At 42.0% G+C, this 19,814-nt stretch overlaps 1 protein-coding gene across 7 annotated transcripts in view; it reads right to left on the reverse strand.

Moving 5' to 3' along the window:
- LOC114792082 (roundabout homolog 2-like) overlaps nt 1-19,814 on the reverse strand; it is a 138,416-nt gene that overhangs the window by 75,884 nt on the left and 42,718 nt on the right. For 5 of the 7 annotated variants that reach the window (XR_003750091.1, XM_028982937.1, XM_028982938.1 and 2 more), the window contains exon 2: nt 4,072-4,398. Coding sequence is in view for 6 of the 7 variants with exons in the window: in XM_028982937.1 (XP_028838770.1) it covers nt 4,072-4,398 (327 nt within the window). In the remaining variant the exon portion in view is untranslated. Of the gene's footprint in view, nt 1-4,071; nt 4,399-9,426; nt 9,900-19,814 lie in introns of those variants that run through there. The other 2 variants (XM_028982940.1, XM_028982939.1) reach the window with 1 other exon arrangement.

The raw sequence follows: 19,814 nt of genomic DNA on the forward strand, positions 1-19,814 counted from the left end.
TATTAAAACAGTCCTCCTACCGAGCTGACAAGTCAGCATGAATCCAATCCAATCCAAGCTCAACAACAAGCACCCTAGCGTCCCCTAACAGAGCCGTGCTGAGGTCGGCCCTCCACAACACAACCATACCAGCATGAGGTCTGATCATTATTTTCCAAAACCCTTCCACCTCTTAATTATCCCAAAACATGACCATTCATATTAGAGCCTGAAAGCCGTGGCACTGATCTCAGAAAGCTGCTTTGATATCTTGTACTGATGTTGGAGATCTGACACCCTCCACAGATCGAAATGGTGAATGTCAGCTTCATTAGATGTGTGTGCCATTGAATGGAGTTTAATGAGAGGGAGCAGGGATGAAAAATACAGATGAAAAGTTAAAGATCAAGCAGTTAAAGTCCGTTTAAGGGCCTCGAACAGACACACACATACACACAAGACGTTTCCATTGAAGATATTAATAATTGTGATATTACAATAAAGGGTGCTCACATAAAGCATCACTGACATTTTTATACGTACCTATTAATGTACATATTAACATATTTGACCAGATATTATATGAAATTTCCTAGTTAATATTTGCATCTAATGTCTGTTATCGGTAGGCTATATGCTTTGACATGGAAAGAATATTGTGAAGAATATTGCACATATGCTAGGGCATCAATATGCCCTGGTTCAGTTCAAAAGGCAGTGTCCTTTTTTCAGTTCCTGCCGGCACCAGCTTGATCCCTGGCACAGGCATCTAACACACGCACAGTTCATGCAGATGAACCCATCACTGTGACTGTGGCACCACCAGCATGCACCTGTTCCATAGAACATGATGTCATCGTGCACGGACAAGTGGACAGGTGGAGGGAGGCAAAAGCAGCACCAGTGAAGCGCTGTCTGACATGGCCATTGAAGAGGGCTGGGCCCTTGAGACCAGTATAATGATTTTACAAACGTTTAGCGATTGGTGTACTTTACTTTTTTTTTTAAGTTCATATGTTTAAAAAACAATAAGACATTGAACAGTGGATGCACTAATTTAACTTTAATAAATTTACCCATTAAAATGTATTAAATACTCCAATGCCAGTACACCAAACTGTGATAGGTGAAACAATTTAACAATTTAATTAGTCCCCTGATGGTCAAATCATAAAACACACACAAACACACACTTATTCTATGTTATCACTAACATTCTAATGCAGAAAAAACACACACACCAAAACAAAACACACACACAGCTGTCCTGTCTCAAGGCTAATGTGTGTGTCTTAGATTTCCTTCAGCTCCTCAGCAGTAATCCGTTCCCATGTCTTCCATAGACAGAGGGCTGATATTGATTTCAGTCAGAGGAGAGGAAACAGAATAATGAGGAGGAGAGGGATGGAGGGATGAAGGATGGGAGCAAGAACAGACGGAGAGAGTGGGAGGATGAGAGCAGAGGTGGGGGGCAGCAAGAGGAGACCCTTGAGCACTCATGTTACAAACAGCAGCTGTTATATCAGAATTACACCACTCATAAGTCACATCACACACTCTCTCTCTCTCTCTCTCTCTCTCTCTCTCACACACGCACACAAACACACACACGCACACAACACAGACACACACCACAGAACGGCCATCCTGTGTCAAAACACACATGTGGGCTATAATTCTGCTCCGGGACTGAACTCAGGGCACAGACTGAAGGGATGACATAAAGAAGGAAAAAAGGAAAAGGGCACGGGGTCACTATGTCCTCCTTACCCCTTCCAAAAATGCACCCTGGGGAGGAAAGAGAATACCGGGTTAAATTGGCCGGTCTGGACTCTTTCTGATGGTTTCCTTTGTCTGGGAGAAGCTCAAACGCTCAAAAAGGGCTCAAGGCATTTCAGGCCTTTGTTCTTTGTGTCAAGAGGACTCATAAATGGTCCTTGTTTGATTTTAATTGTCCATAAAGTAATAGGACTCCAGATCCACAAGTATATGTTTAATATATAGTGAAAATAATATGCATATATAATCTGTTATTATGATACATGATAATGTATTCCATTAAAGTTCTCAGTAAAACATTTGGTCTCTTTTATGGTATATTTGTTGTAATTTATTACACATATATTGTTGATTTACTGTTTAACAAACTAGTTGTTGTATTTTATTGAGTCCTTTTACCTGATCACTTTCCTACATATGGTCTCATTGACTTTCAGCCCTCAGTCAGCTAGATGGAGCGTAACCTGTAGGCGTGGGCGGCCCATATTGTAATGGGGTGTGAGAGCGAGCCAATGCTAACCAGAGGCAGACGCACTGTCTGGAGATGCGATGACAGAGAGGAAAACAGATGAAAAGGGATGAAATTTACAGAGGAATCCCATTCATGCCTCCACAGCAGCGCCTCGCTCCATTGCGCTCCTCGTCCCACTATGACTCACAAAGGTCATTCGCACAGGTCCCTCTCTCTCACTCCCCTTCACAAGTTCTCTCTCTCTTTCGCACCCTTGCTCACTCTCACCCTCAGACTGCCCCTCTCACTCTTTGCAGCCTATATGGTACACTTGAGATCCAGCATATGCAGCCAAACACTGTAAATTCACACACTGTAAGTTCACAACATACGTCACACGTCTCACTCGCCACACACATGACCCAAGCACCTGATTCCTGAATTAAAGAATAATGCGCATACAGACCACATGCTTGAAACTTTTTCTTTTTCACACAATATATCCATAATAAAATCATATGAGTTTCATTTAGTGACTTCTCAGAAATTAATACCGTTAGTGTGTTTCAAGAAATTCACAACAAGGAATTGTGAGGAAAAACGGGGAAATGCTCTCATTGCAGTTATTTTAAATGAAAACCAACAGTTCAATTCTGGAATATAATATTTGAGTTCAGCTCCCCCTAAACCTAGTGGCATTGACCCCCAAAATACTCCCTTAGAGCACTTCATAAAAAAAAAAAAAAAAACAACCCCCTCTGCAAACCTTCCCAAGGGGCGCTTAGAATGGCTGATGTGAAAGGAAAAGAGGAAGGACGTCAAAAACAAATAAAAGTATAATCTACAGAGCTCATCAATTTTTCATGATTTCTTTTCTTCATTTTTTTTTTCTTCTTCATTTGGGCTCTGAGGGCTCCTGTAATGGGAATCAATAGATCAAGCTGCTGTCACGTGGCCTGGACCTCTGGCTCCCACAAAACACTGCAGGGCACAGGAGCGGCCTAAAATACACACGCGTTCACACACCCATACACAGACACATGCACGCACACACACCTATGCATGCATCCATATCTGAACAAACCATCAAAGACACAAAGTCTATTGAACACATTTACACACAGCACAAGCTCACACACGCAGGGCTGTACGTTACATTTACATTTACAGCATTTATCAGATGCCCTTATCCAGAGCAACTTACAATCAGTAGTTACAGGGTTAGGGTTAAGTGTCTTGCTCAGGGACACAATGGTAGTAAGCGGGATTTGAACCTGGGTCTTCTGGTTCTCAGGCGAGCGTCTTAACCACTAGGCTACTACTACTGTACGTCTTATAACATTATACGTTAAAAGCAATTTACTACATCTGAGACATCAATAAGAAGAACACAGTGTTTAAAGAGCAGCCATTATTCCCTGGCCTACACACAAACACATACACAATCTCAGACACGTAGACGCATCTACTGACTAAGAGGTTAAAGGTGTCAGACCACAGAATGCTTGTTAGGTTGAGTCTGAACCAACTGTAATCTTATCCACTGATACCCAACATGATCCACAGCAGCCATATGGCAGCTCCACACCTCTAAAGAGCCTCACTCACACAGAGACGCCAGCTATTGAACATCAGCGCTGACCTCTGCCCCACCACAACTCTTTTTACACAAGAGGATCAATTCAGTCAGACAACCTAGTTGTCAAGAACCATTAAGTTCATTAACGAAAGATGAGAATTGAGCCCTTAATTGACGGCACCTCTACATCTCAGCCAATTCAGACACAATATTCAAAAGGAGTCTATAAACTCAGCCCCATTCAGTGACATCAAAAAGAAGCAGAATTTGGCAAGGGACCTACATGCCACTTCCAATGATGCATTTCGGCTGACGGCCTCTCCCAGGTAGTTTCTGGCCACGCAGACGTAGCTGCCATCGTCAGGTTTGCTGCGGCGGGCGTGGACGATGCGCAGGAAGAAGAGCGAGCCGCTCGGCAGCAGCATGCGGTGCGAGCGTGGGTTGTCTCGGTTGGTCTCCACCCGCTCGCCATCCTTGTACCACTCCACCGTGGGCGCCGGACGCCCCTCCGCCTTGCAGTTGAGGGTGGCCGGCTCCCCCTTGGACACGATGAGGTCCGAGGGGTGCTCCACGATCCGCGGGGGGAAGTCCTCCTGGCGCAGCCGAGACCCTGAGAAGTGGAGAGATGAAAATGCAACATCAATACAGAACAGAAATAAAAAAAAACCAAACATTTAAAATACAGCGCTTTCCCCCTAAAAGCCAGAGCTGTGCGAGACATAATGGTGCAGCCCGGAGGGTTCAATTCAGAGCGTATGTTGAGGATATAGCTCAACACTCAAAGACGCAAAGCAAAGAAGCCATTACATCCTATTAACTTTTCATTAAAGGACCCAGTCGAGTGTTTCGTTTCTTTCTTAGGCTGGTGATGTGTGTTTGTGTGTATTTGCGAGGTATTGCTGTGCTCTCAAACTCGACTGAATGAGCGAGATTGCATACGCTCTTGGAACGCATCAATATATGGAAATGCATGGGGATTAGCATTTGCCAGTGTGACTCCACAGTGCACACATGCAATCAGTATAACTCTGTAAGTGATTATGTTTTCACACCAATCACCGAGACGTATATTATAGCAGGGCCACACGTGCAGGCCATGTCAGCATGAGGGGAGTGCAGCTGGTTTTAAAAGCTGATATCTGCTATTTCTTTTGCCTTTTTCAGCATTTTCTGCACATCCTTGCTCATCGGTTTTGTCCAAATAACACATTAAGACATTAGGAGACGCTAAACACCAAGAGCAGTAAAAGAACTATGCTGGAATATGGCTTGGTCTCATGTATTTAGCTAAAGAAGTTTCCTTTGTTTCGGAATGAACTGAATCTCGTATTGCAGAATCAGCAGCATTGCAATTTCATTGTCATGGAAATAATATCCAAATTCAATCGTGTTATACTATATGCATATTGGCTATGGATTTCCAATGGTAAGTGCTAACAGAATGCTAATGATAATGAAAGTGGCCGTTGTCTGAATGTTTGAATTCTGGATCCTTCAGAGGACAAGCTGTATGAAGGCGTGGCTTTGATAAACCACAAATTTTGAAGACTATGACCTTCATGCATTATCAAACATTTTTTTTTTTTTACAGTGCTACTTAATCATGCCTTTACCTGAACATAGAACTATAACGTTTTTATCATTAGTTCATAACCCCTACATGCCCCCATAACCCCTAAAAACTCACATTATGTAAGAAAAGAAAATCCTTATTTAATGTGCTATATCATAGCAGCACTTTATTCAGACATATACGTTGGCTAGAATTAGGTTGTGAACAATTTATAAAAGTAAAGAGTTTCCACAGAAAATTAGGTGTATGCTCTTGATGCAACAATCTGAAGCAAACCTTGCTGAAATATTTGAAGCAAACATTTCAAATCTTAGAAAACAATAATTTCCATTAGAATATTTTTAGAAGATTAGAAGATGATAATAATCATAACAAAAATCCAATTCCTGTGCCAGTTCCTGTTCAGAAGTAGGCTTTAGTGAAATCCTGTTGTCTGGCAGCAGTTCAGCTACCCAGAGCAAGTGTGCCAGTGTAGCGCCGACAAAGCAACACAGAGCGTCTACTGCCAAACCCCAGCCAGAAGCCCCTGGATCAGTCTCTCTTTTTTTAACACCACATCTCGTACAGCCCTTTTCTTTTTTTAAAACGGAGTCTCCAACTGGCCTAGCTGACATTATGAAATCGCGCTGAAACCTTCGCGGCAACACCGCACCATTCTCGTTCTATTAATCTCTTCAAGCATGAGTCTCATGCACGCGGCTGAGCTGCAGATAATGTCCACAGGCCGGGTTTTTTTAAAAAAAAGGCTGGGCAGCAAGGCAATGCTGCCGGTCAACTGGTTACATCAAGTGCATGGCTGTGGAGTGTGATTATATTTTTTTTCTGTATTTTGTCCAGGGAAAAAAAAAAAAATTCAATGAACGCAATTTAATAGCCAATACCCTTTACTATCTAGCATAGCCCACCGAATCAATGGAGTTATGTTCATAAAAGTGGACTGGTATGGAAGACTGATTTATGTGTTTGTGGTCCCTGTACTTTATGTTCCTCAGGTACTTCAAAGCAGAAAGATCAGTGCCATGCTTGACGTAAATGCCTCAGAGTCCAGGCTGAACTGGCAACACAGTTACAGCCCATCAGCCCTCTTATCCATTTCATGTGCCATTTACCCACAACACACCTGTACTTCTACAGCAGACCTGCACGTCACAGAAGAGGCGAGGCTCCAGGAATGCCAAAAGTAAGGAACAAATCCAAAATTCTAATTTGAATTCAATTCGATGCAGCAGTGTTATGGTTTGACACAGTTTGATATGGCATGAACAAGGAGTGCACAACAGGGTGAATTACATTCACATTTGCTATTTATTCTGGCAAATCAGCATGCATTTTTGATATCAGAGATGCTGGAACGCAGGTGAATCACGGCGCAGAATGTTGTTTAAAATTTGCTGTTGGAAAGGGACACGCTCACCATTTAATCTGGTGCAATAATAGTCATACTTTTTATTAATTAAACAATTAACATATGTATTGAATGCAGAGCCTCAAAATGAGATTTATTTTTCATTTTGTTTTACAGCCATATAAATTGCCATACAAATGCACTGTATTCATGAATTGTCTTGAGTCCAGCACCATGACATGAATGCAAACAGGGCTGTAATATTTCACTGGCACTGAGCTCATCCCTCTCTCCTGCCATGAAATCTCAGGGTTACTTTACCAACGCTGCACTGCTCACTTTTAATCACACAATCACATGAAAGGAAAATCCCACGTGGCGCAAAGCCAGTGATGCGCACACACACACACACAAAAAAAAAAAAAATACCCACAGACATCCGCTGTGCTAGGAAGCGCCTCGTGGTCTAAAATTTTGGGATGGGTGAAAGCGACTTCTGCTCCTTTTAACTCAGTCTGCCGCTGTTACAATTGCTCCTCTTCCACATTTCTTCCGAAAGTCATAAAAACCCAATCAACTCGGCCTTCAACAATAACATTTTAAAGGTGCCTTATTATGATTTGTTCGGTCTTAGTGGTCCCCTAATACTGCAAGTTTTGCCTTGGTGCAGAATTAGAGCCACTTTGAGCCAGTCACACAATGAGATTTCCCTAGAATGCGCCATTTCAGTGTCTGTAGCTTTAAATGATAATGAGGAGGAGAGAGGCGGGACAGGTAGGAGAGTGGCCTACAGAAGTGAGCCATCAACACCATTCACCGACCACAATGTTAATTGACTAACTGTTTTTGCAGTCTCTTGCGTGATATATAACAGAGGAGATCATTTTCTCATCCAATCACCAAGCTTCTCAGGTTTGGAAGCCATGACGTTACTTTTTAGGGGCGGGGTGGGAAATTCTCTGGGCGGACAAAGCATGAGAAAGGGGAGGTAACCTTTCCCCTTATGAGGACACAGGTGGAAAAAAATCCAGAACTGCCGCCTCTCTGAACAGCGAAGCAGAATGGCCAAAGCACACTTTACACCTACCACCATATCTATTTCTATTTTCTTAATAATAGTGGACTTCTAAAGCACAGAGCCTAAATAAATAAATAAATAATAAATGTAAATAAATAAATAAACAAACAAATAAATTAATGTTCCTCTATAACATAAAAGAACCATTTGTTTTCTGCTAATCTACTTCCCCGGGCCATCTAATTAGAAGGCGAACACATCCGAAGCCCCTGGGTGCTGTATTGTTCTGTTTGGGTTATGCTATTCTAATGAGACAGTAAATCAGTGCCATGGTCTTCATTTTGCCATCATGACCTCTTCTCTGCGGTAAGGGAAAGGAACAGAAATTAATTTCTCACAGCGTCATGTTCCTACCATGGAACCATCGCAGAAATTAATGTAAATACAATCAGCCCTGTGGATTCTGCACGAACATGGGACGTTGTAGATATTTCCATGAGTTCGACCTTATAAACATTGTGTCTTGTTGGCTTCACTATTCAAAGCTGACAATGGCCGCTGTCAATGACGCCATTGTGTCAAAAATGTGACTTCTGCTATTACCCATGTGCATGTGCGCACGCATACCAGAAGGAAAAACGTCACATTATGGTGTTCAAATGTTTTTATGTGTCTCATGAAGTACCAAGGATGTCGTCTAGATTTGTACTTTGACCGTATATTTGACACATACAGTGTCGTATACACTGGCAGCCACCACAGACGAAGGTAAAGTGATTTTCATTGTGATACACAGCACACGGTGACACAACGAAATGTGTCCTCTGCATTTAAACATCACCCTTGGTGAGCAGCGGGCAGCCATGACCGGCGCCCGGGGAGAAGTGTGTGGGAACGGTGCTTCGCTCAGTGGCACCTCAGTGGCAGCTTGGCGGTACGGGATCCGAACCCACAACCTTCCAATTACGGATCCGCTTCCTCACCCGCAAGGCCACCACTGCCCCGGCATCCAGATCAGGCATCCACACGTGTGTCACTAAATAAAATTACTGCTCTAGACGGTGCTGATTTATTTTCACATCATGTTTTTTACATCAAAAAAGAGAGCTGTCACTCAAAAAAAATCCTGATTCCACAAGACAGGGAACATAAGGTAGACCAAACCCATGAGATGGACCATCCTCAAAGTCACTTTGACAGCAATGAGGGGGAGAATGAAACGTTTAACTGCCTGTCCACTTCAGTCCAGCCACCGAATGGGACTCGAGGCGATACTGTATACTGTCTCAACGTTCCATGCAAATAATATTTATTTATGCAAAACAATAATGCTCGCGGCGCCTGAAAAGTAAAGGGCACGTCTGTAAAATGAGCCCCGCGGCGCTCCAGCACTGATGAAACGTCACAACTCCGACGTCGCTGCGCCAATCACCAAAAAAAAAAACCGAATTAATCCGACACGGTGCACTGTTAATTAATCCTCGGACCAATAAATTAATTTCTCAATTAAGACGAAACGCGGCCGGGTCTAATTGGAGTTGCGCTCTGTCTAGACCCCGCGCAGATTAATTGAAACCTGTGCGCAACGCGCGCGTCAGGACCGATTTGTCCGAACGTCCGTCTGCGCCACGCTCGGGGGTCGACGGTTCGAATCCCCCCCCCTCAAAAAAAAAAGATGATTTTAATAATCTGCTCAACTTACCGATGACCTGCGCGCGCAAGACCGCGCACAGGATGACAAAGCGCAGCGGGTTCATAGTGGCATAGTAACCCCCGCACTTTCCGGGGACGCGCGAACTCCGGACACGGCCGTGTGGGTCGGGGGGAAACTTGCACAACGCGGATTCCTCAGTGATCTCGGCACTTGGACGACTTTAAAAAACAGAGATGGAGGCGCGTGTGGAGTTCAAACCGGCATCACAGCAGACATCACCATCCATCCGTCCATCCATCCATCCATCCACGCGAACGTGATCATCTCCCGTCCGCTCGCATCACAGCATCGCAATTCACTTCCGAGGGCGGCCAGTCTGCGCGATGGGATCCGAGACGGAGTTCCCTCTTCCCTCTCCCGGTTCTCGGTTTCGGAGCGACCGGATTCCGACTCAGACGGGCTGCGCTGCGCGGCGGTTCATCCTCCGCCAATGGAGAAGCGTGACTTTCAGCTTCCAGTGCGCAGCTGCTTCCACCTCAACACACACACACACGGACACACACACACACACACACACACACACACACACATGCGCTTCCAATAACGGAACAGAGAAAGGGACGAGCTGACGGCAGAGTTTGTGACTCTTCATTAGTAAAAAAATATTGATGTTAATAAAGGTCAATTGCTTTGCGCAGTGAACAAAAAAAACGAACAAAAACGTGGCCGTTTCCATTAAGCTCGTAAATGACCGTGAACACAAGAATATTCATATTCAAAACCAATACATTTTTTTTTATATATTCGATTGCATTTGATTGCTTAACTTAAAACCAAAGAGCTTTTGGACTTTCTCCACCCCGCGTTCCTGTGCGTTTCCGTCCGGGGAGCAGCGGTTTGGCGGCCTCTACCGACCCGGTGATGATCTCTTTTTACAAAAAAATACAACCACATACAAAACTTAAACTAAAAAAAAGCATAATGACTTAAAATGTAACAAATTAATCTTAACTACTTCACATAGGCACAAGCCTGCAGGTGGAATATAATACTGGGTCCTAAAAAAGCTGTTTCCCTTGAAAAAAAACTCTTTTGGAGGTATTTCAAGATGTAATGAAAGGTTCATTTCATTTAAACAAAATTGTTCAAATAAATGGCTTTCAGGGTATTGAAAGTGATTGTTTTTTTTTTTTTTCATTGTGATGCATGCACCGCACACGGTGACACAACGAAATGTGTCCTCGGCCTTTACCCATCACCCTCGGTGAGCAGAGGGCAGCCATGACAGGCTGTATGTATTTAAATGTTTTCTGTATTAAAATGGTAAGAGTTGAGGAATTTCTACTGGAGCTGCATTTTTGGAAGGGTTGAGGCTGTTCAGCCATTAAAGTGAAGAGAAAATAGAGAAAAAGTGAAGTGAAATGAATGAGTGAATTAATGCATTATAATGAACAGCATTGATGTGTTGAGCATAATTTTTGCTTTTTTATGACTGTAAAATCTATAGTCTATTAAAGACTGTTTCTAAAAAAACTATGAGCATCTTAGAAATCACTTTTCACACAGAAAAGAAGTGCAACTCACCCGCGACCACTGCTGCTTTTGCTGTTTTGCCCCTAGGCAAAATAACAAGATCTGTTGTAAATCCTGTATAAATAATGAGTTGAACGATGGTAGATGATGGTAGAGGTCAGTCAGGTCAGTTTCATGGGAAACATTGTTTTTACTGTCTCCTGCTACTGCGTGCAAAGTAATTGCTATGTTTCTTTTACAGTGGCCCTCAAATCCACGGTTGGACTATTCAGATCTCTCAGTTTACAGTTTCTGGAAAAATGCTTCCATACAGAAAATGCACACAGAAAATGCAATAACTTCTGTATGTAAGTACTATTTGTGGTTGTGGTGTGGTATGTTTGAGACACAAAACTAGCAGCAAATAGGCTAAAAGGCTAAAACAAAAAAGGGTTTCTAGGGCCCCACATATTAACACACAAGGAGCTAAACAAGTGGACGCAAAACTGAAGGAACTTTTCAAATACCCTGCTGATGATACTCTAAGACAAACCAATAGTGAACATGCAGTTTGGACTGGACGTTGAAGGGTTGTATGATGGCACTATGGGTAGCGGCACATGCTCTCAGCACGTTGCCATACATATCCGCTGTCCATGTCCTTGCTTTGGCCCCAATGACCTGGGCTATGGCACCAGTGGCATTAGGGTGGAGTGCATCATGCTTTCTTCCCAATAAAGACATTCATTCAGACACCCTCAATTATTTGATCCAATTTAAACAGCCAATAGGGCAGCTCTGGAGGTTCCTACTGTTTTTCACCCACTCTACACAATATACTGAAAAAACAACACAGGGGAAATAATAATGAAAGGTCAGTATCGAAATTAGATTAGAATTAATGTTTTATGTACTCCAGTGTATTTTGATTTATCCAAAAATCTGTTAAATTCAAACATATGAGTTAAACAAAGACACCAGATGTGAAAATGCATTTGAATGCATGTTGGATGATCTAATCAAATTGAATTTAAATTGAACTTCATTTTTTTTTTATTAATACCAAGCGGTAGATTTTGATTGCAGTATAGGTGCACATGGAAAAAACACAGAGGTGCATAAGACATGTAATACATCTTAAAACAAGTACTTTAAAAGAGTGCTTAGGGGGTCCTGAACCTACTTTATTTACTATAATACTAATACTTTATCTACTACATTTACTTTAGACTATGCACTGAAGGAACTGTTAGTTGGACTTTTCCCCACATTTGAAAGAATGCAAGGACACATCATCACACTTGACCCACAAATAGAGGGCAAATCTCCACAGGAGGAGAATGTGTATATGTTTACCTGCTCATGTGTGGAGTCTGTATAAGGCACATCAAACATGAGCACATCATATGTCACTGCATCACACTTTCTCCACTAAATGGTATAAAGGTATTGATGCACAATAGAGGAACCATGTGAAAGCAAGTGAAGTGAAAGTGAAGTGATTGTCATTGTGATACACAGCACAGGATGCACATTTGTCCTCTGCATTTAACCCATAACCCTGAGTGAGCAGTTGGCAACCATGACAGGCAGTGTGTGGGGAAGGTGCTTTGCTCAGTGGCACCTTGGCGGATCGGGATTTGAACCGGCAACCTTCTGATTACGGGGCTGCTTCCTTAACCGCTAGGCCACCACTGCCCCTGTAATCACTGCCCCAAGTCAGAATGACTGGGTTCTACAAATCTAGAGGGCACTTTAGCAATACTTTTTGATCCATATGAGCAATGGCAATAGCACTGGACAAATATGTAGGAAGTAGAAATGCACGCGCACCTTTAGTGACTCTTTCCTTACACATACAATTACTGAACAGTAAATTGCTCTGCAGAATACAGCAGCACCTTTTTTGAAAGTTCAACCAAGAACCAATGAAGCTCCCGGAGAAAGCGAGTCCCTCTCCCAATTAAGGCCTACCTGCTCAGGGCACACTGGGAATAACGAACCCTGAACCGTGTTCATGATGAATGCCTCGTTGTGTGGTATCAGAATTTAAAAACCAACTACTTTATCTGTTGACATTTAAATTGGGTGCTGCACCTGAAACACAGCCAGACACACACATACACACACACACACACACACACACACACACATATCCAATTCAATTGTGTGCACAAAATTCACACACTCACACATGGACAAAAAAAAAATGCTTAGTTTAATGAGTCCCACTTGCAGGCTTGTCACACGTAAAACAATGAAGCTGCCATTGTCAGCAGAAACAGCAGACAGTCTCACTATGTGTGTGTGTGTGTGTCTATACAATGGGTAGTTTGCTACTGATTCATTTTCTTAATTAGTTCTCAACTGGGATCTGCACACATGCTATATGTGTGTGAGTGTTACTTGCATAAAAAAAATATCCTGTTTTATCACTTGGTTCACAGACGCGTGCACACAGACAAAATGACCCGTCGCATCCCCCAGAGAGCAACACTGACGGCTACCTTCAGACGGCGCACAGTTAATCTTCCTTTTCCTTTGCACTCAATGAGCTACGCAAGTGACTCGCAGACACAGCTTACCACTTTCAAATGAAACTCAGCATGTGTTGGGGTGCATCCCATGAGCCACCAGCTCATTATTTTCCTGCCGGAGCCCAAATGAAGGATGAACTGTGGCTAACTGCTGCACATGATGCAGACTCCTAGAGAGCACTTGTGAAAACTGAGTCAAAATAAATGAACGCAAGGCATTATTACATGTTTTAAATTGGAGGGTTACACCTGCATTCCTCGCAGGGGAGGGGGAGGGTCTCGGGACTCAGCACTGGGAATTAATGCAGTGTCCAGGGGACTGTTTATTTAGTGAGCCCTGGCTTTCTACTCATTGCTGCATACATGACTTTGTTACAACAGGCTGTTAATGGCAATCAATAAGGCCTATACGCATGTAGATGCATCTGGGTGTCATGGGGCCACGGTGAGGCAGACATCATTAGCAGCTATTGATTTTCGGTGATGAAAACACATCTTATTCACGCTCATCTCGTCAGCATTGTAAGAAAAAGGACTGACAGCTTCATGACCACACAATGGTGGTGTTCATTAATTTATATATCTTAATATATTGTGACAGCTGGCAAATGGGTCTTTTAAGCCAAAAGATATATATTTTTATTACGGAAAATTATTTATAAATTTGTTTGTCTTGCACTCAACTCTCACTAATTTCACTGCTTTTATCACAATAAAATGGCCATTTAGGCATAAAAGCAAAACAAACTGACTTGTGACTATTGTGTTCACATAATAATGAGAACAACGAGCATATCACACAAATACTATTTGCATGATTTACATGAATTTTGGTAGAAACATCTAACTTAGGCCAAGGGTGAACCCAAAACATTTTACAACAAATCCATGGCACCAAGTGCATCCAAAAATGTACTTTCACTTTCACTGGGAATTCAGCTTAGCAGTTGACCTTGACCTCTGAAACCTGCAGATGGCAGTAAAGTTCATTAGTTTATTAGCCATGATTAACTCCATATCATCCATATTCATGTGTATTATGCGGTTGCTCAAACTTACATCAGAAAACCGCCATTCTAATAGTATTTAGGTTCTAATCTCATTGAAGAGCCAAGTGTTCAACTAAGCAGAATCCTCTTGTAACAATAGCAAAAATGTTGGTTTTCATATATTTGCTTTGGGGTAGAAAAAATGATCTACAGTATCTCATGCCAAATCACTAATGCTCTATCCATTACACATGCACCAAACGTACCAATACATGTACCAATTACAATAAGGCACTTCAAAGGTATTTTTGATTTATTCTGCCTGGCTTTGAAGCCATTTCTTCATCCTCAGACACCCCCAGCTGCTCTGCCAATGCCGTCTTCCTTGATTCAAGTGTCATTAGTACCAAGCGTCTTTTCATGTCTCACTGAGAGAAGCACAGATTATGGTTCAATCATCATACACACATGCACCAGCACTAGGACCACCCAGAAAGGTTCAATGAAAACCCCCATGTTTGCCCAAACTTCTGGCATCATTGCAGCTGTTTAATTTGGGAATGATATCTTTGAGATCTGCATTAGTGGCCAGTTTTTGGCTGAATACTTTTGGATGGTGAACCACAGCATGCCAAGCATTGGAATCGGGGTGTGCAATTCTCTCATACCAATACAACAACATCAAGCTTGCTGTAATAGTGCCGCCACTGTGTTGAAATAATGTTAACCACATTATTGGTCAACAGCAGACCCCTTTTGTCAGTTGTCATTGATGAATGAAGGCCACAGCAGCAGATGAAGTGTCTGCCAGACAAAGTGTGTATCTGACCAAGGTATATCCTCCATTGTCACACGGTGACAATGGAGTGTATTATAACTCAGACTAGCTCAACCAAATGGCTGCACAAAGCATTTTATCCAAGGAAGAACTTCACAAGCCAATGTAACTGTAATTACAGTATGCTGTAATGACTAATAAAAGCTCTAAAATTTAGAAGGTAGGAGTCTCTAGTCTCCATCAGACCATTTATCATTTTTAATAATCTAATGTTATGACATAAGCTATATTATAAAGTAGCAAAGTGTGTGTATAGAAGCGGTGTAAAGCCTCAGTCCTAGGGGAGCAAAGTCCAATCTAATTTAGGCTTTTCCATCCCCAACAAGCCTGACTGAACTCATGAATTGCTGAATCGGTGTGTTTTACCAAAAGAGGGTTGCAAACAGAAATGGGGTTGAGCACCGCAGCCTTAAACCATAAAAAAATCCTCACATTCTGAAAATCGCCAGACAGTATAAATGAAATCTAAAATATCAGAAACAGGTTGCCTTGGCAATCATTTTCACAGAGGTTACACTGTAACAATCAATACACTATGTCACAGCTTCTCAGAGCACAATTCTCAAAGTAAGAATTGCTCCCAAATTTCCAGGGCTGCACTTCTAAGACTGTGATGGAAATGTGGGAGATGGAATGCGTCAGAGCAGGTGAAACATGCATAGAAATTCACCTTGACGCTGAAACTTTTGACCACAAAATCATACAGTGTTGCAGACAGATGAAACACACAAAATTCAGTGTTTAAACCTCAGAGTAGATACCACGATTCTCAACCCAGTCCTAGGTGCCCACCAGCCATTTACAACTCTATGTTCATGCTGTTCATGTGCTGCTTCTAGATTTTATAGAAAGTAACTACCCACTAGTGTTGTATTTGTCAACAAACGTTTTGATGTGATTGAAATGAGACAAGATGTAGAGTAACATGATGAAAACAGGATGAAACATTATTTCCCATTGTTAAATTGTATTCTAGAGTCTATAAGGTAACAAGTGAAGTGAATTGTCATTGTGAAACACTACAGCACAGCACATAGTGACACAACGTAATGTGTCCTCTGCTTTTAACCATCACCCTAGGGTTAGGGCTAGGGTTAGTAGTAGTAAGCAGCCATGAAGGTGCCCACCACTGCCCCTTTGCAACAATATAACAATAAACAATAATATAGCAATAAAATATAACAATAAGATAGATTTATTTTTATTGTGAAATGGGTTTGACTAAAAGAAATTTTATTTTTGTCTATTTTGTACTAAAAAAAGTAAAATAGAATTGCATAACCAAAATAATAAATTATCATTGACTAAATCTAGACTAAAATGTCATCAGTTTTTGTTGACTAAAACTGACTAAATGCTTGACTGAAACTTGAGTAGACTAAATGGGTGGTGAAAAAAGCCTAGCAGGTAAGGAAACGGACCCGTAATCATGAGGTTGCTGGTTGAAGTCCCAAACAGTGCCATTGAGCAAAGTTTTTTCCCCACACACTACTCCCCGGGTACCTGTCATGGCTGCCCACTGCTCAGCAAGTGTGATGGTTAAAAGCAGAGGACACATTTCATTGAGTGTGCCGTGCTGTTGTGTTTCACAATGACAAGCACTTTACTTCATGAGTCTGAACATGGTTAAGACTAATTAAAACTAAAATGCCAACTACTCTGCCCACCTAACTTTTTTATGTGGTGTGTAAAAAAAACATGTTTTTATGAAGACATTTTAATTGTGACGAGCCCACAATGATGACTGACAGAAAAACTTCCAAAAACACTCACTGCACAATACTCCCATAATATTCCCATTGTCTCATACATAAATCATACCTCAGTCAATTAATGGAACTAATTTTTTAAAATTAGTTTCATTCTGTAGAATTTAATAATGCTAGTATTTGATATGTTTATGGTATCTTATGACTAGTATATTAATGATGAATAAACATTGATGTGGTTTGTGTTTGTGTATTGTGTATTTGTGAAGTTTGTTGTTGACCAGTAATATTTCATAATATCTGTGGGCTTGCTGCCCTTTTCTGTTTCTTAGAACACCGTACCAGAGCTAAAAACACGTCATTATTAGCAACATTATTATCACTGGCCGTGGGAGAGAACATGTAATAAGTAACAAGCTGGGTTGTGCTTGTATAAGAAGGAAAAAAAAATAAAAAATTTAAAACTCCCTTTATTTTGTGGCCACGGCCCTGAGGTAATGCACCCACTAATGAGCTCTGTGACTAGAGAAGTGCTCCTCTTCCCTCCCCTCATATCGAGGGCAGGGAGGCCAAGGCTGGAGGCGTTCAGGAGAAATTAAATCCAAATGGGTAGGTTATGTCAGGTGCGGTCTGGTGCTTCAGAAGTGCCCTGGTGTTTGTGTGTGTGTGTGTGAGAGAGAGAGACAAAGATAAGGATAGCAAATCAGGCCTCACAGATACCCCATGACCCCCCCAAGCCATGTCACCATCACGCCGATTCCACTAATTAAAAATTGGACGAGTGGCTAATTAGTGGATTCAGGTGTGCTAGTGGCGGACGGTGATGAATGGGGTACTCAAGCGACTCAAATTCAGCGTTATTTAGCACAAACAGTGCTCCCCTCCCCCCTACTTCTCCAGACACTGTACAGGACAAAAACAGCAGCGAGCAGCAGTGTAGGGGAGAGCTTGCACAGCTAAAACCCTTCTTGGTTGCGTCTTCACGCATTGTTCATCCTGCAAAAACACCATAATTCAAACGCATAATTCTTTCATCAATGGCAGGGTGTAGCGGCTTGTCAAGCAGCGCTATGCAACCGCAGTGTAATTAAAAGGAGTGCGTATTCGAATGATGCCACAGATTCAGCACAATACTAATGTTAAAAAGGGGATATTGTAGCACTGTTCAAAACAGCATTTACAGTCTTTGCTTGAAGTGCTGTGGATGAGGTGGAGACAATTTAGTAAAAATTGAAAAGAATAGGATGATAAAAGCCACCTGTGTTGTCGTGCTGTATACCAGCATATATGCTGAAACAAAACTAGCTTATTTTGGAGTGATAACTGGAGTATGGTGACATTATCCCAACTTGTACACTAAACACACAAACACACTCACTCACTATAACAGCTTATGGTAGGGACATCAGGGTCAATGCTGCTCTAGGGACAATTTAGAGGTGAAATGTGATTGTCATAATAATGATGTAATATATAATATTATTTTTATTAATAAGGTAAAATGGCACCTGTGAAGTGGTGGGATTTATTCAGCACCATGTGAAGTTGCAAAATGTGACGAAAAGGGCAACTTTGACTAAGATCAAACTGAATGCTAGGCTGGATCAGAACATGCACAAAACAGCAGGTCTTAGCGGGTGGGGAAGTTCAACCAGTGAACTGGAGACAGGGCCATGAATGCGCAAGGCTCACTGCTGCACAACGGTCGAAAAAATAGGTTCTTTTGTGCCCACGCTGATGCATGTCCAATGCTTGAAATGCTGAAAATTTGGAAGCTTGTGACATGTTATTAACACAACCTGAGTGGTTTTAATATTATGGCTGATCTGCGTGTGCAAGAACTTTGTACAAAAAAATTGACAACATTTTTTTTTTTAAAGGGCACAGAGGTTTGACGTTTGTGGTAATAGCAATTGTGCACTTTGAGAAAATGAGTGTGTTACAACTGCAGTGTGTAGCAATTGATCCGACTCGCCCCTACTCAGTGGCTCACATTCAGATAGTCAAACACGCACCAGCAGGCTGAGCGATCCATGCCCTTGTTTTTCTCCCCTCTGTCTCTCCACGTTTGAATCTGACACTTTTGGCCCGATGCTCAATCCCTCATCCTGTCTACGCTAAGCGGAGGCAGCACTGTTGCCAGGCAACGTGCCTGAGTAGTTTTCCCACTGACAAAACAAAATCACGCCCGACAACGATCATCATCTTTATACTCCGTGCCTTTCTTCCCCACTCGTAGTCACTCCCTTGCTCACTCCCAGCAACACTCACTCTCTGCCTCTGGTGCACGTGTGTCAAGGTCGCAGCCCTTTTCATGCGCACCATTAGCTCTATGGTTGGAACAGCAGATGGATCTGATGACTGAACGTTTGGGCGTAGCTCTGGTTGAATGGGTCGAGTGTGAGTGTCCAACACCTGTTCAATTTATAGAGCCTCAGAATAAACACCAGACTCAGTCCTTAACTGACTAAATAAATAACAAAATAAATAAATGTAGATAATTACATGAGACGTGCAGTGAAAGCTGTAGTCTTAAAACAAGTGCCAAACAAGTGCCATTATAATGAAACAAGAACTATATTCTTGCAAATGTGCAAGAAAATATTAGTATGTACAGTATGAGATAAAGGAAGCAAGTGGGGTGAGATGGTTTAACCTTCAAGTTAACTCACCCATTCATTCGCTAAAACACTTTTAGAGTCAACATAAATCCACCGTGGTCCATGGTTTGTAGATTGTAGTGTGATGATGTCCAACAGTAGCAGAAATGCAATTATGTATAAAAGCCATTGGCTGAATATGAGAATTTCAAGATATGAAGGTGACCACAAGACGGAAGCACCAATGCTGA

The sequence above is a fragment of the Denticeps clupeoides genome, chromosome 6 (assembly GCF_900700375.1).
Source record: "Denticeps clupeoides chromosome 6, fDenClu1.1, whole genome shotgun sequence".
In the NCBI taxonomy this organism is placed as follows: Eukaryota; Metazoa; Chordata; class Actinopteri; order Clupeiformes; family Denticipitidae; genus Denticeps; species Denticeps clupeoides.